Here is a 14,952-nt window from a genome sequence, read left to right on the forward strand (position 1 = left end):
GTTAGCACTTCAGAATCACCTATATGTGCAAGTCAGTGTTCTATATATTACACATTTTAACATTTAATCAAAACCATGTATCTCAAAACACAGGGAATATTATAAATGGACCTCCAGCCACACCAGCAATGGCAAAGGACTGTTACATGTGTATAAAATATCCGGGCTGCTCACTTCAGTTCTGGTCTGGTCGTAAGCACAACTTTAATCACGCAGATGTTGGATCCATACCTCGAGTCACTGCACATGGAGCCTATGTGATGAATAATCAAGATTAATCAACATCGGGCCTCTTCTATTAGTGTCACTGTCAAATCCAGAGTGTCAAAAATGGCTAATCTGCTATTACCTGTTGTAGTTACTGTCAAATAAGGAAAAATGGTTTGATTTCTTGTATGAACATTCTGTTACAGCCTAGCAAATGTTAAACCTTCTCCATTTTTCTGGGCCATATATACAGTATATATGCGTTAAGTACCTCCTACGCCATTCATTTAAGTCCCTTATGCAAAATCACAAATTAAGCCTGTGCCCTGTATAAGAGTTCTTGACTTGTTTTTCTCACACTTAGGATCATATGCTTTAAAGGTCGGGTTTGGACACATCACTGTGGAGACTCATGAAATGCACCGACATAAACTGTTTCCAAAGTTGCTGTAGTGCAGTATACCACATGATTCCCTGTTTTCTGAAGGGGTGGTGAACTACAGCTCATTTCCTTTAGCATAAAAGTTTCCAGAAAAAGGAAATGTCTCAACTAAGTGATTTTGCAAGTCTTCATTTGTCGATGAAAGGATCCTGCTTGCTGTGATTCTCACAGACAATAACTCCACCCATAGCTCAGCACCCACAACAGACAAATCAGCTACCTCCCCAAGAAGATATACAGTACAGCCACTGGGTGGAAGCCACAAATATTATCTTCAGTATTTAGCCCTTGATTGTGTTAAATTTAGGAAAAAAGTTGCACCTTTTAGTATTGTGCTTAATGTTGCATAATAAATATACATAAATACATATATATATTTCTTCTAAAGTTCGTTTTAGAATATCCAAAATTATCTCAAAGGTAAAATTAACATGGTCAGTGAGTGCTGTATCTTTAAGGGTAGCAAACATATAGAAAATATTCTGTTACCAAAAGGCAGACTGTCAGTTAATTCTCATCATACTCTTTAGCTCATTTTTTCCCTGTAATAACTATTATCCCAGCACATTTAGGTACTTCACCTTGTCTCTTAAATCTTATAGTTAGGACTTCAGGTCAGAAATGAGAAATTTAAAATGTATTTCATGACAAGTTCATTACTATCATTTGCGAATTTGGAGCGAATGATTTAAATGCCTACATTTTTTAAAACATCTCATGGTTTCTTTGAAGTCTTGAGAGGGCTGAAACGGGCCAAAGATTTTGCTTATTCTCTGCAGGGCAGTAAGAAAAGGAAAATATATGATGCTGTGCCAAAACATGCAACTTTCACAAACAAATCTATTCATCAAGATGTGAAATGTGAAACACCTTTTTGTGATTAAATTAGCTTCTTTTGACTGAAAATCTTTTAACCATTTATGTCACCTTTCAACCAACAAGTTGGTTTATAAATGGTGTTCATAAATTTTGTAGGCTACATCCACATTTAGAAAAATAGAAAAGTAATAGCCAATTAGTACATCTGTAGATACATGCTTTAAGTAGGATCAATTACATTTTCCTCAATGTGAAACAGTTTGTCTCTTACCCTCGAACAGTACCTCTTAACATTCATCTCCTGGAGAGAGGAGAAGCTATTTTTTAACTTTACTGCAAACTTGTAAAGGGAATTTTAGTTGTTCTGTCAGTTAAATGAAAGTTCGAAGATACTGCAGCATTTTTTATTATCTGGAGTAAAATGCTTTGAAAGTAAAGCAAGTATGGCACTAAGCTCTTGGCGCACACACCAGAATACCACTCAAGGAAGGAGAGTCCACACTGTTTTAACACCTTTTGTAATTAAGCTGCCGTATTAAGCTGTAGGCTGGATGTGAAAACGGGCCTTCAGGACTTAAGCACAGATGGGACAACACTGTGCCAACCTGCTTTACTCCAAATTCATTACATGAGATATACACCTATTACAACCGAGAAGCTGCTCTGTTCTTGTCTATCGAACGTCTAGGACACTTTCCTGGCACCTGTGTCCCCTGGAGAGGTCAGTGAAGGATGGCGCTTCTGCCCGTGCAGTGGTGTCCACTGGGAGGCCAGCGCAGCAGTTCCCCCTCCCCCTGCGGAGCTCCAGAGCTGCCAGTCACACACGACAGCACTTGACAGTGAGCTCGAGAGGCCAGCCAGGGCCCACCCCGCTCCTGAAAGCACTCTGAGTGTGACTCGTGTCTGGTGCTGCTCTGATACTGTGTGTGAGGGGTTTTACTTTGGTGTGTGCTTTGTTTAAGTGACGTGAGTGCTCATCCAATCTATTGTTTGTCCATATGTGTGCACAAACGACATGTGAATGTGCTGGTCAGTATGTATGTGATGCGTACTGGTCCGTGTTTGGAAATTGCTCATAATTAAGCACCATCCCAGGATTCAGGGGCATTTATCTGTATACATAGGCAATTTGGTTGCAATGTTACAGCTCATATTTAGCTTAAAGGTTAAACATTAAACATTTAATAGCTAGTAAATTGCAACATTGTTTGCTGTCATGGTATCCTTGTTGCTTTCAATATACAGTACATATAGAAAAGATTATTTGTCTTGGGTTTTCACAACACTATCTATGCAGCCTTCTTAGTACTCTCAAAAAGCGGTTCTTCAGTTAACTGTCCAATTACATTAATGGGATTAAACTGAATCAAGATCCTGTGTGAAAGATTAGTATGGCTCTAGTAAACTGCTTTCTCTAGCAGTCAAAGTTATGTGGTCCAAGTAAGAAGTAAAAAAAAAACAACAGTGTTTTAGCATTTAAGAGATTTCAATCCCATTACAAGCAGAAAATGAATATGACCGACTGTTTTCATACATGAGCCAAGATAAAAGAGATACTCTTCTATTTAGTAACAGTTTGTCAGTCTGTTTTAACTTAGAATGGCTTGGCAGGCAGGGTGCCATTTCTCATCAACCTGGGAGGCCTGTGCTTGCCGTACTCTTCTTTGCCAATGCAATGCTCCACACAACTTTACTTCCATGTGATGTACAAAATAAAATATGATTGACAAAAAAATGGAAACACCAATGTAAAGTTACACTACTTAATTGGGCACTGGGCCAAAAGATACGGACAGTCCGGAATTCTGCAGCAGGAGTGTGGCACAATTCTTCCATGAGAAGGTCAATCAACCTACAGTTGTTTGATGGATGTGGAAAACGGTGTCTCAGGTGTTGTTCGAGAATATCCCATGAATACTCAATTGGGTTCAGATCTGATGGCAGAACATCAGGGTCTGTGGATGGAGGCAGTCATTCTGGAAGACATCCTCGCTGGCAGGAAAAAACTGCAGGGACATGGGATGAAGATGTTCACTCTGTACCACAAAGTAGGGATTAGCAATGGTCTTGCCTTCTAAGGGAATAAAAATACTCTAACCATGCCAGGAAAATGTGCACCAGTACATTGTGAACTACCAGAACCCTTCACTGTTGGAACTAAGCACTCGGTCATTTTGATTGACACATGTACAACATATTTGTTTGTTCATTCCATATCACTTTCCTCCACTGCCTGGCAGTCCATTGCCCATGCTCTTTGCACCAATGGACTCGCACACAAGGATTACGTGGTGTGGTGAGAGATTTGTGCTCTGCAACTGACCAGAGCATTCTGCCATTTTTACCCTTGGAGTGACATGCTGACCACCTCAGATACTGCTGCTCATGCCACAGCAGCAAGTTGAGCTGTCTTGGCCACTGAAGCTCCTGCACCCCTATAATCTCCTTTCTTTCAAAGCCACTAAGGGTTTCCTCTTGCAGCAATGCCAGCCATAATTACAAGCACACAGCATTTTTATACATTTTATACATGATCCTAGGCATCTGGGATGTTATTTAATTAACTCATGAGTCACACTTTATGGAAGCCATTGCCTTCTATGTACTTGGTCTCCCTTATCCAGGTGTTTCTTTTTTTGTCTGCTACTTGTACCTCTTGCAGAGACCCCACACACTCACAATGAAAAAACAATATTACAGCTCTCTGAATCTGTTCAGGCTGTTGTGCCACACATTCAAAGAGATCCACAATGCCATGACTGAAGAAGGATGTCATACATGTGAAAGGAATTTGTTACACACACAAATATGATGTAGAACTTTGAGAAACTTGGGTGCATATTGTAATATGCCCACTTGACACTGAGTTATATTATTATATAGTCAGAGTTATAATATAGTATTAGGAATATGTTACTTATTGATATACAATGTTTTCTTTGTTTCTAGAATTGCTCTCCTATAACCGTCTCCCTGTATTGAGACTCACATAGGCAGGAAGTGGTTTTGCTCTGATGTTTCTGTTCTAGATGGTTGACAAAGAAGCACAGTGATCCCGAGGGATCATATCCCAGTGAAGAAAGTGATAAGGCTCCTATTTCTGAAGAGCATAAACAGTACAGTACTGTGCTGGGTTATGTCTTGGGTAAATATACTGTTGCCATGGAAACCTCTGATCCAAAATCAGAATTCTGTTTCTTTCCTTGATAATGCTTCCCTGCAAAATGTAATATTTAAACTGTGGCTTATATCACTTTTCTTTTTGGTAGACCTGAGGGCCCTTTAAGGCAATTCCCAAATTTAAAGACTGCTGTTATTTTAAGCAAAACCTTCTGGATGCTGGATCCAATAATATGGAGTTACATTCCTTCATCTCAAAACCACTCTGTATCCCTGTCAGCTCCAGCATTTATAGCTTGGCTGGAGCTGGGCTAGAGAGTAGAGGTATGCCCCCTCCCACTCCCAGCCCTCCAGTTTCCCTCCCTCTTTCTCTGTCTGTCATAGGAGCCTTTTGTTCTTGCTTAAATGTTTTCATTAGGAAACTAAGCGAGACTAAGAGAGAGAGCGAAAGAGAGAAAAGGGAAAACGGCTGTTAACGTCTTGGCTCAGCTCTAAAGAATTTCCTCTCGCAGTCCATCTGATCTCACTGTAGTACAGACCCCCTCTTTCCCTCTCTCCCTCTCGTTCACTCCCTTCCCTTTGCTAAGTTTCTTTCTCTTGGATCCACTGAGTGACAGAGACACTTCTCATCCACTCCAGCTGCAGGGACTCAGAAGAGGGCCAGCCATTCCCTTCCTCAGATATGGCCCACCCCACCTCTCCCACACTTGTGCTCCTGCTGCTCTTTGTTGGCCAGGCTCTGGCAGGTAAGAGACTGACGGACAGCTCCAAGGTGTGGTGTATGGTACAAGGCACGATCCCATACTCGACACTGTCAAGGCAGAAACTGAGGATCCTGTCTTAGCTGCTAAAGAAAGAACCAAAGAATTACAATATTTTCTGCAAGTACAGCAATAATTAAACAATATCAAATTGTAAATATATGGAAAACCGACTTTTTATTTAATGCAAAGTGGGAACATGTGGGGAGATGTGTTTATTCAGTGAGAAAGGGCTAGTGCATTTTTGAGAAAAGTAAAAACATTTAAAAGTTATCCTGTGTATACTAAATAAGTCAGGAAAAGTTTTTGCAAAAGGCATTATCGAGAGGCAGATTTGAACAGCCACCAACAAAAATTTCAAGTGCATGTTTTGTGTAGAAATGAGGGCTTGTTTTCTTGCTCATGTGTTGTTTGGTGGTTTTTAATGAAATGTTGTTCTTGATCAACTTGGTTTATTGCTGGCACATTATTTTGACAGATCCTATAATTCTGCAAGATGTTGAAAGGAGCGAATGAGAGACTTTTTTTTGCCAAAAACCTGCTTTGGAACTCTTTGATTAATTTAATCTTGTGTTACAGTTACATGTTGTGAAGAGTGTTTCCAGGGACATTGGTGAGCCTGACTTCTTAAGTTCAAGTTAAAGTTTTGCATAGTACAGCAGTTGTATGCTGCCACTGTAGATCTCTTGTAGTCTTGAAGGTTACGAAAGGCTAGGATGTTTTGTTTTAATAAGGTTTCATCACCCAGACAGAAATATTATCAGATGAACAATTCAAAAGATATAAAGATTAGTACCAAAGAACCTCTGTAGAGAATTTGTATATAGACTAGGTGATCACCTATCCTCAAAAACTGGTGCTATAACAGGAGATTGGCTGTCACACATCTCATCCAAAGGATACTTGAGGAGGGTTTTGCAAACATGATACGACAAAGTGAGCCAGTGGTAAAATCTGGCCTGAACTGGGAAAATCCCAGTAACCGGTGACCTATGTAGCTTCCATCTACTTATTGACCTAATGAATAACAAACCCAGTCCTCTCTGTGTCACAATAGGTTTGTGGAAACATAAAAAGTGAGATTTGCATCTTTTTCCCACTGAACTGCCAAGATTGCTGCTAAGGAAAAATCACCAGATCTGTTTTTAGGTGAAAATCATGTCCAAATAGCCTGCATTGAGGATGAACTGCAATTCAAAAATAATTCAAAAATAGAGCTGCCTATATTGGTTTCCCTTATAAAGCATATATTACGAAAAGTCAAGACTGAATGAAATTGATCCACACCACTTGGTTTGTTTAGTTGCCAGCAGCTCATTTAACCAGGCCTGCTCAGCCATTTTTTAAAGAACTCAGAGAAACAACCTCTATAACTATGACTTCTATTTCTTTCTTTAGATCTACTCTAGTCCTCAGGATTTAAAACTGTGTTATATCCTTGAAAGGACTCTTCCTCTGACTTAATTTCCAGGGAAACCCTTGGATCCAGGAATCTGAACAGGAACTTAGCAGAATTCTCTATTTTAAACCTTTCTGAATCTGAAGACATTAACAAAATCTAAAAATGATAGATTTTTCTTATAGGCTAGAGAGGGCCAGTTTCCATCCTCTGATTTCCCCCCCATTATTAGCTCTTAGCAGTACTTAAATTCAAATCAGCTAATCTAAACACATCTCTAACAACTCCAGTATTCATGTATAGCCAGGCACATTTACATAAATTATGAAACCCAACAATTCTCTACTGAATCTTGCTCTTAATCCTTGAACCCTGGCTTTTTGATTGCCAAAGCAGCATTCTCCTCTCCAAGGGTCTATTTACGCAGCTTGGTTGGCAGGGTGCCACACTCCACTCAGCGCACTCCGGCAGAAAATATTCATTAGAAACAACAGTGTTTACACAAGAGCAGAGTCTCTCCAACTGGGCCTGTGTGAGTCTTGGGGTGTGAGCACTGATTGTAAGTCTGTATGTAGTGTTTTTGCTCTACGTGTCAAAGTTTGTGTAAGTCTGTTGTTCTGCGTGTCTGTATGTAAATGGCTTTTGTGTATCTGTACATGTTTTTCTCTGTGTGTCTGTAAATCAGTGTGCATATCTTTGTGGGTTGGTGTGTTAATGGGTCTGTGTAGATCAATTACAGTATGTGAACACATTTACTGAGTGCCAACTTTCCTTTAACTGCATCTGAGTGGGTTTAAACTATGCTAAATGGATATCAGTCATATTAACCTCTATATATTTTTACCAAAGCAAGCTGTAGAGATCTTTTCCCATCTTTAGGAAAGGTCAGTTAAACCAGGCTTCACAAGGGCTGCAGCCCAGTTCTGCATGTGTGATCAATCCTTCAAATGGGTCTCTGCTGTGTAGCTCCTTAGGTTTGTAGGTAGTAGTGGACAGCGCTTTGAAACTGCAGTTTATTCCTTATGAGGAATGCCTGAAAACCATGAATACTTAAAGGCAGGGCTTGGGGACACACACTTATATGAGGCTGAATTCCAGCGCTGCTTTTACACTTAGAGCTCACCACTGCCCGCCTTACGCCTGAAGAGATGGAACAATAAACCACAGAGCAGCATGTTAGGGAGAACGCAAAGTGACTGTAAATCTGCTTCAGCATGTGAGAGTAGACTGGGAAAGATATCCTCATCCCAGTGATTTGTTATGTTCTAGATCTACACCACTTCCTTCAAAGAAAACATGCAGAAAGATAATGTAAAGCGGATATTAATAATAACTCCTTCAATTCATATTTATTTGTTATGTTATGTCTATATAGGGTTGCATGGTGGTGCAGTGGTTTAATTTGGTTAACTGAGGCCCTGGGTTCAATTCCTGAGGTGCGATCTGCGTGGAGTTTGTACAGTATTGTCTCCCCATGTTTACATGCATTTCCTTCGGGTGCTCCAGTTTCCTCCCAAGGTCTGAAGACAAACTGGTAGGTGAATTGCCTTCCAGGTAAATTGGCACTCGTGTGAGTGTGTGCATGTTTGTGTCTATGTGTGCCCTGTAATAAAGTGGTGCCCAGTGAAAAGGGTACCCTGTCTTACTTGCCAGGAGAGGCCCCAGCTCCAATACAGCGACCCTGTATTGGATAAAGCGATTAAAAAATGTATGGGTGCGTAAATTATATCATGTAACATTTAGTATTAATCAGCACACACACCCTTTCTTATCCACAATACAAAATAATGCATACTTAGACCTAGTCGTGCCTTTGAGTTACCTTGTTATGGTGGTTATTAAAAAGACGAAGACAAGACTTGGGGAAATTCAACTCTTATGTCATCTACTAAAAGCAAAGGACTAAAAAGAGATCCGGTGCAATTGGGTGGCCATGCATTACTATTAGGTAACAACGAGAGGCTTTCAGTGCAATTGGAGTCTCATTACTTTTGAATGCTTTGAGCATGTAGTGTAGATGCGATCTCAGCTGTTTTTCAGCAGTAACGGCCTGGATCATAGGACTCCTCTGTGCTGTGCTGTAGAAAGAAATCAATTACATTAACACATCTGAGCCAGGCCAGGGTTTCTCTTCTATATCGGCGAGGTGCAGATCAGGTCACTTCAATTTCTTTACACCAGAAAAAGCCATGGAAAGCAACTGACACCGTGTGTGATCCACATGCCAGGTAGTAAGCTGCACTTTCTGTTGATCCAAATAGCCGGAATCCAACTTCCTTGCATCTTCTTGCTGTTATGCATCTGTTATGATGGACACAGATGTAAAGACTTAAGTTGGTAACCCCACTCATAGCCTGAGTCTGTCCCCAGACAGATAAATGTGTGTTCCAGCGTGGGAGTGTCATAGTTTGGTTAGAGCTTGGCTATTTTATACTGTAAAAGGGATATAAGTAAATAAATAGCACTTGCATCCTAAAAATGACCAATCTTGTCATGATAATACAACTGCAATATGAAATAAGAGCAAAAAGAAACATAAATGCAAAAAACACATCTGGAAGGGTTTTTGATGATATTGTGCATCATGTCGGTCCTGGTACAGAAAGTTGATATTTACAGCACAGGATAAGGGAAAACTAGATAATTCCAGTATTTTAGAGGCGTTCATTTTTATATGGCACAGATGAGTATTTTCACCCTTGGTAACTTTTGATTTCCATTCTGTTACTTCTTGAAATTTTGGGATCACCAAATATTTTCTTACTGCGTGGTTCCTGGAATCAAATATTGTGAATCACTGAATGATACAACTCCTGTGCTGGAATGCAGCTGAAAGAGATTAAGACATTGCATAGTTATCTAATATCGGAACAGTTACACACTTATCATAGGATGCTTCCTGCCAGAGAATATTGCATACTTCTTCTGTGAAACTTGGAAGGACTGATCCCCATTATCGTGAAAGGCCATACGAAGGGTTGAGTATAGTTGTTTACACACAAGGGGTTGGTTACATTTACACATTGTAGTGTCACAGAGTCTGGTTCTCGAGTTTTCAAAACAAAACCAGGAAACGCTTTTTGCCAGCAGCCATATCACCCCGCAACTCACAACTGGCAACCCACTGAAGCTAAGTGGGTGTGAGCCTGGTCAGTACCTGGATGAGAGACCTCCTGGGAAAAACTAAGGTTACTGCTGGAAGAGGTGTTAGTGGGGCCAGCAGGGGGTGCTCACCCTGTGGTCCATGTGGGTTCTAATGCCCCAGTATAGTGACGGGGACACTGTACTGTAAACAGCCGCCGTCCTTCGGATGAGATGTAAAACTGAGGTCCTGAATCTCTCTGTGGTCATTAAAAATCCCAGGGTGTTTCTCGAAAAGAGTAGGGGTGTAACCCCGGCGTCCTGGCCAAATTTTCCATTGGCCCTTACTAATCATGGCCTCCTAATAATCCCCCTCTATGAATTGGCTACATTATTCTGCTCTCCTCCCCACTGATAGCTGATGTGTGGTGAGCGTTCTGGCGCACTATGGCTGCCGTCACATCATCCAGGTGGATGCTGCACATTGGTGGTGGTGGAGGGGAGTCCCCATTACCTGTAAAGCGCTTTGAGTGGAGTGTCCAGAAAAGCGCTATATAAGTGTTAGTAATTATTATTATTATTATTAATACCAAAAAAGCCTCCTTTTGACCTGAGACTGGTCCTCTATGATTTGGGTGCACACCAAAACAGAAACCTCCATCTAGCTATGATAAGGCTGTTATGATGCCACCTCTCCTCACTTCTCCTCAGGCTGGAATGGCTCCAGCCACCCAAAGCTGCTAGGGTGCCAGCTCCTGCCCTGTAGGCCCAGTTCTATCAAAAGGGAATGCAGCTCTCCAAGACCCCTCCTCCTGATGTAAGCCCAAGCCCTCCTAATGATCTCTCACACCTGTCCCCCTCCCCCCGCCAGCCCTGCATTCACCTTGGGAGCCAAACCACTTTCACTCTTAGGAGGAGTCTAACTGCCGGGAAGTGCACTCTGTGAGGTCAGCAGAAGGCCAAAGACACAGACCAAGGCAGCTCATTTGTGGATGGGGAGATGGCTGAGGATAGGGTGCTACCTCTAGCACTGCTCTGACAGCAGGGTGTAGCAAATTTGGGACCAAAAGTGGAAATAGAGGAAGTCACTGGCACTCCATGTGCCGATATCTGTGGCAATGGCAGGGACTGTAGTACATGTTAGTTTTTATTTTATGTAGGCATATAACATATCTATTATTTTTGCAGAACCCATGTGTGATATGCTGTTAAGATTGTCTGGCTTTCATTGTCAACTTTGATGTCACATAAACCGCCAGAAACTGCCAAGCACTTCCAAAATCTAAAATAATGCCGGAAATTAACAAAGAAATTAAAAACCATGACAAATGTTTCTGTAGGACTTTTTACTTTTTTACTTTTACATAAGGTGGTGAGCACCAATGATCAGTGTAGCCATTAGCTGCCGTTATATCTTTTTGTGTACTTAATACAATCACAAAAGAAATGTGTCTTAAATCAGCAATGGAAAAGCAAATACACCTCCCTCTGGAATGTATACTCCCTTAATGGGGCTTAGAAAAAAACACACACATCTTTAAACATTTCGGAATGTATTGTCTAACAATCCAGAGCCCACCCATTTCCCAGCTCCAATGTTTTCCTCTGGAATAGAGCAAAAACATTGGAAGGCTTTTGGACAAGATGTGAGCAGTGCTGTGTGTTCCAGGCTCTAGATCTTGGTTCTAATAAGAAACATGTGGCGAAAGGCTGTGACGGTATCACTGAAGGGAACTTGGCACAAGCTGCACCTCTGTGTCACCTTGAGCTGTTGTAATGAGGGAAGAGAGCGTCAATATACTGAAGTATGCGCTCTGCTGAGTTTATCGTTTCTGTTTTCCTTTAAATCCCCAACCTTCAAATCTGAAAAAAAATAAATAAAAAGGAGCAAGTCTTGAAAGAAAAGCATACTTTGGTTGTTATAAGTAAAATGCTCAGATTCTGCATCTCTGCAATTTTTTACCTCAGTGGCTTTTGTCAGAATTACAGAAGGCCTATGAAAGACGATAGCTGGTTATATAAGTGTATACCCAGTATAGAATAATGATAAGATTTCTACCAGATGTATCTGTTGATTTTTTTTTTTAGCTTGCAGTTTTTACAGTTTTTTTTTGTTTAGTGAGGCTGGACCAGACCTCTTGGGACATTAACAGAGTTAAAGACTATCCTGAGGATTTGATTCAAGTATTCAAAATTCTGAAGGGTCAACCAAAGGTTGCAAGTGGAAATTAAGATGAAGCGGTTTTAACACTGGAGACAAGAGGAACTAATGTGCAATTTTATCAAATCTGTTGTAAAATATTGGAGTACAATAACATCAGTGTTCTTAAATACCCAGTGATATCTTAAGTATACTGATAGCTGATAGCTGATTTGTGGTGAGCGTTCTGGCGCACTATGGCTGCCGTCGCATCATCCAGGTGGATGCTGCACATTGGTGGTGGTGGAGGGGAGTCCCCATTACTTGTAAAGCGCTTTGAGTGGAGTGTCCAGAAAAGCGCTATATAAGTGTAAGCAATTATTATTATTATTATTATTATTATTATTATTATTATTATTATTATTATTATTATTATTATTATTATTATTATTAAGTCTTTGCTACATTATATCCTTGATTCAATTAACTGCACCCAATGAATGGCCAGAACAGTCTCCTTTTGTTTTGACTCTTTTCAGGGCTGTTTGGAATTTTAATTCAGCAAAGATAATCTGAGACGTCTTTTATCCCACAATGTAAGAAGAATCTCATAGTTCTATGGATTGAGCTCCAGGTTTAGACAGATAAACCCTTTATCAGATTAGTTCTTAATTTCTATGCTTTTGATTTGTGCTTCTGTGGCACTTAAATATACCATTTCTTAATTTAGAATGCTTCAAGTTCTCACTGTTAACATGCAACATGTCAGAGTGTCGGAGCCAGTACAGGCACACATGAAGGGATGAATAGGATATACTGGTTGATACACAGACAGCTGGAAAATCTTTTTATGACTGTTCTTCCAGGCACTGCTCATCTCACAATGCTTGTATGCCTAATGGGCACATTTTTCAAGCATTTTCCACACCTCTCACCACACACCACTAACAACAGTCCTGCCTTCACGTTTTTCATGAACTGAAACAGTTAAAAAATGACACTTAGTACAACTATATACTTATTTTTAATATTAATTTACGATGTCAAGTCTGTGGTTGGGAATGGACCAAGACTCTCACCCACCTTCACATGCAAACTTCCCAGTTTACTGTATTCCTATAGGAGCTTTGTTTTGCTCAGGAGTGCATGTATAGTTCTTGTATATCGAGAACTGGCCTGTAATAAGAATGATGGTTTGAGTCAGATTTTTAATCCACCTCGTGAGCCAGTCTGGCACCTACAGTACATTTAGAAAAAACACAAGAGACAAACCACGGGACGTTATTTGACTTCCACTGTAAGACAAATGACTTGTGGCATTTTGTTTTTGCGCCTTCCCTTCGTGACCTGCTAATTTTCATATTGAAGCTGATTGATCTTGACGGCCACCCTCTGCTTTGTCAACAGGACCTGGGCCTGGCCTGTTGCCCAGAGCCTCCCATGTCAGTGCCTGTCACGAACACCGTACCCTCCACCACAAGCTGAACGCAGTGGAGCAGGTAACAGGCTGAACACCTTCATCCTGAGCTTCGGCATTCTGGACTCTAGCACTGCCACACCACACAAGATAACATTCTCGTTACACCGCCTTTGCTTAATATTTTTTCAAAGGATACAGGTTACTAGTAACTGAAAATATGTCTGTCTTACCCCTGTTTTGATTAGTTTAATTCGTCTTCCCTTAAGTCACCAAAGTGTCACATTCCAGGTCTAAGATAGCAAAAGGAAAGATTTCTGCTCACAGTGCTCTCTATTTTGTATGGCCTGTGTCCATCTCAGCGTGTGGAAGATGCAGTAGGAAAGCTGGAGGCAGAGGTGTCCATTCTCCTCGATGCCATTGAGGATCCAGAGTGGAGCTCCCTGCTGGATACTGCAGGTCCTGTCATCGACATTCTGGACAGCAAGGGTGAGGAAACTGCTCTCTCTGCAGCACTTTAGCAACCGTGGGAAACTGAAGGGAAGCAGGCTGTAACACTGAAGACTGAAATCCAAACCCTTTCTCAGCTATCCAGTTTTTCCAATTTCTGTGTGTTTTTGTAATTGACATAATTTGACAAAAGTTTCATTTAGGGGATGGGTCACAACACATTATCACTAGACTTAAAACTCCTATCAAATGACCATTTGTACCACATGTACAGTATTAGAAATAAAACACTAAGTTAACTCTATTCTCTCTATACCAATGTAATCACTTGTCCATATCTTCCAACGAAGCCCTTACACACCTCTGTCATCGGTCCATCTTCTGTCTGTCATTTTTTGCTCACAATTACAGGTTACACTCCTCTCTAATGCAGATCAATGGCTCCCTCTACTGTTGTCATCAGGCTGAGCTACCTATTTTCTCATCCTGCAGATCCCAGCTGAAGAAAACACTTCATACAGCAACATAGACTGGACAACACAGGGTAGTGCAGTGCCTGGCTTTAACATATCACCGAAACAGCAGCCGATTCTGGTTGCATCCAACAGACATTAATGATATTAATGGCCAGTGCCAATACAACAATTAATCCATAATCAATGTTACAGATTCCAGTACAATGGATTTGTGCTACAGGTATTTTCTCTACATTTTTTTTCTATTTTTACTATTGTAACTGGAGGAGTTACAGCAACGTGTTTTGTTATTAATAGATGTATGAATAAGAAATGTAATAAAAATCTTCTTAATAACACAACTTCCTTGTGAATTTTGATTTCAATAACAATTCCCTTCTGTGCTTTGATGTCATATAAACTGCCAGAAAAAAAAAACCATCTCTATTCAAATTTTAATTCTAAAGGACCCTGAGAATCTTGTACCCACTTCATCCATCACTGTAGCTGGGCACCCACCAGAGTGAGGCTGTGTAGCCATTATGCACAAACAGCACCACTTCACAGTAGGTCATGTGGAGTAGTAAGAAAGTTTGAATTAAAGGAGATCATTAGGGAGGCTACACTGTAGAAAATGGATATGAGCTAGGACACCGGGATT

General features: G+C 40.7%; 1 protein-coding gene across 3 annotated transcripts; it reads left to right on the forward strand.

The window, feature by feature from the left end:
* Positions 1-4,998: 4,998 nt before the first annotated feature.
* Positions 4,999-14,653, forward strand: LOC138238430 (placenta-specific protein 9-like). Of its 3 annotated transcripts, none has more exons than XM_069189251.1 (4): positions 4,999-5,334; positions 13,377-13,468; positions 13,749-13,875; positions 14,270-14,653. In XM_069189251.1, exons 1-4 carry the CDS (start codon positions 5,271-5,273, stop codon positions 14,302-14,304), a joined length of 318 nt encoding a protein of 105 aa, XP_069045352.1. In that variant the 5' UTR covers positions 4,999-5,270; the 3' UTR covers positions 14,305-14,653. The 3 variants fall into 3 exon arrangements, with proteins under 3 accessions (XP_069045352.1, XP_069045353.1, XP_069045354.1); XM_069189252.1 differs by having other exon boundaries at positions 5,000-5,334; positions 14,248-14,326; XM_069189253.1 differs by having other exon boundaries at positions 5,005-5,334; positions 14,329-14,653.
* The last annotated feature ends 299 nt before the right edge of the window (positions 14,654-14,952 follow it).

The sequence above is a fragment of the Lepisosteus oculatus genome, chromosome 4 (assembly GCF_040954835.1).
Source record: "Lepisosteus oculatus isolate fLepOcu1 chromosome 4, fLepOcu1.hap2, whole genome shotgun sequence".
NCBI lineage: Eukaryota > Metazoa > Chordata > Actinopteri > Semionotiformes > Lepisosteidae > Lepisosteus > Lepisosteus oculatus.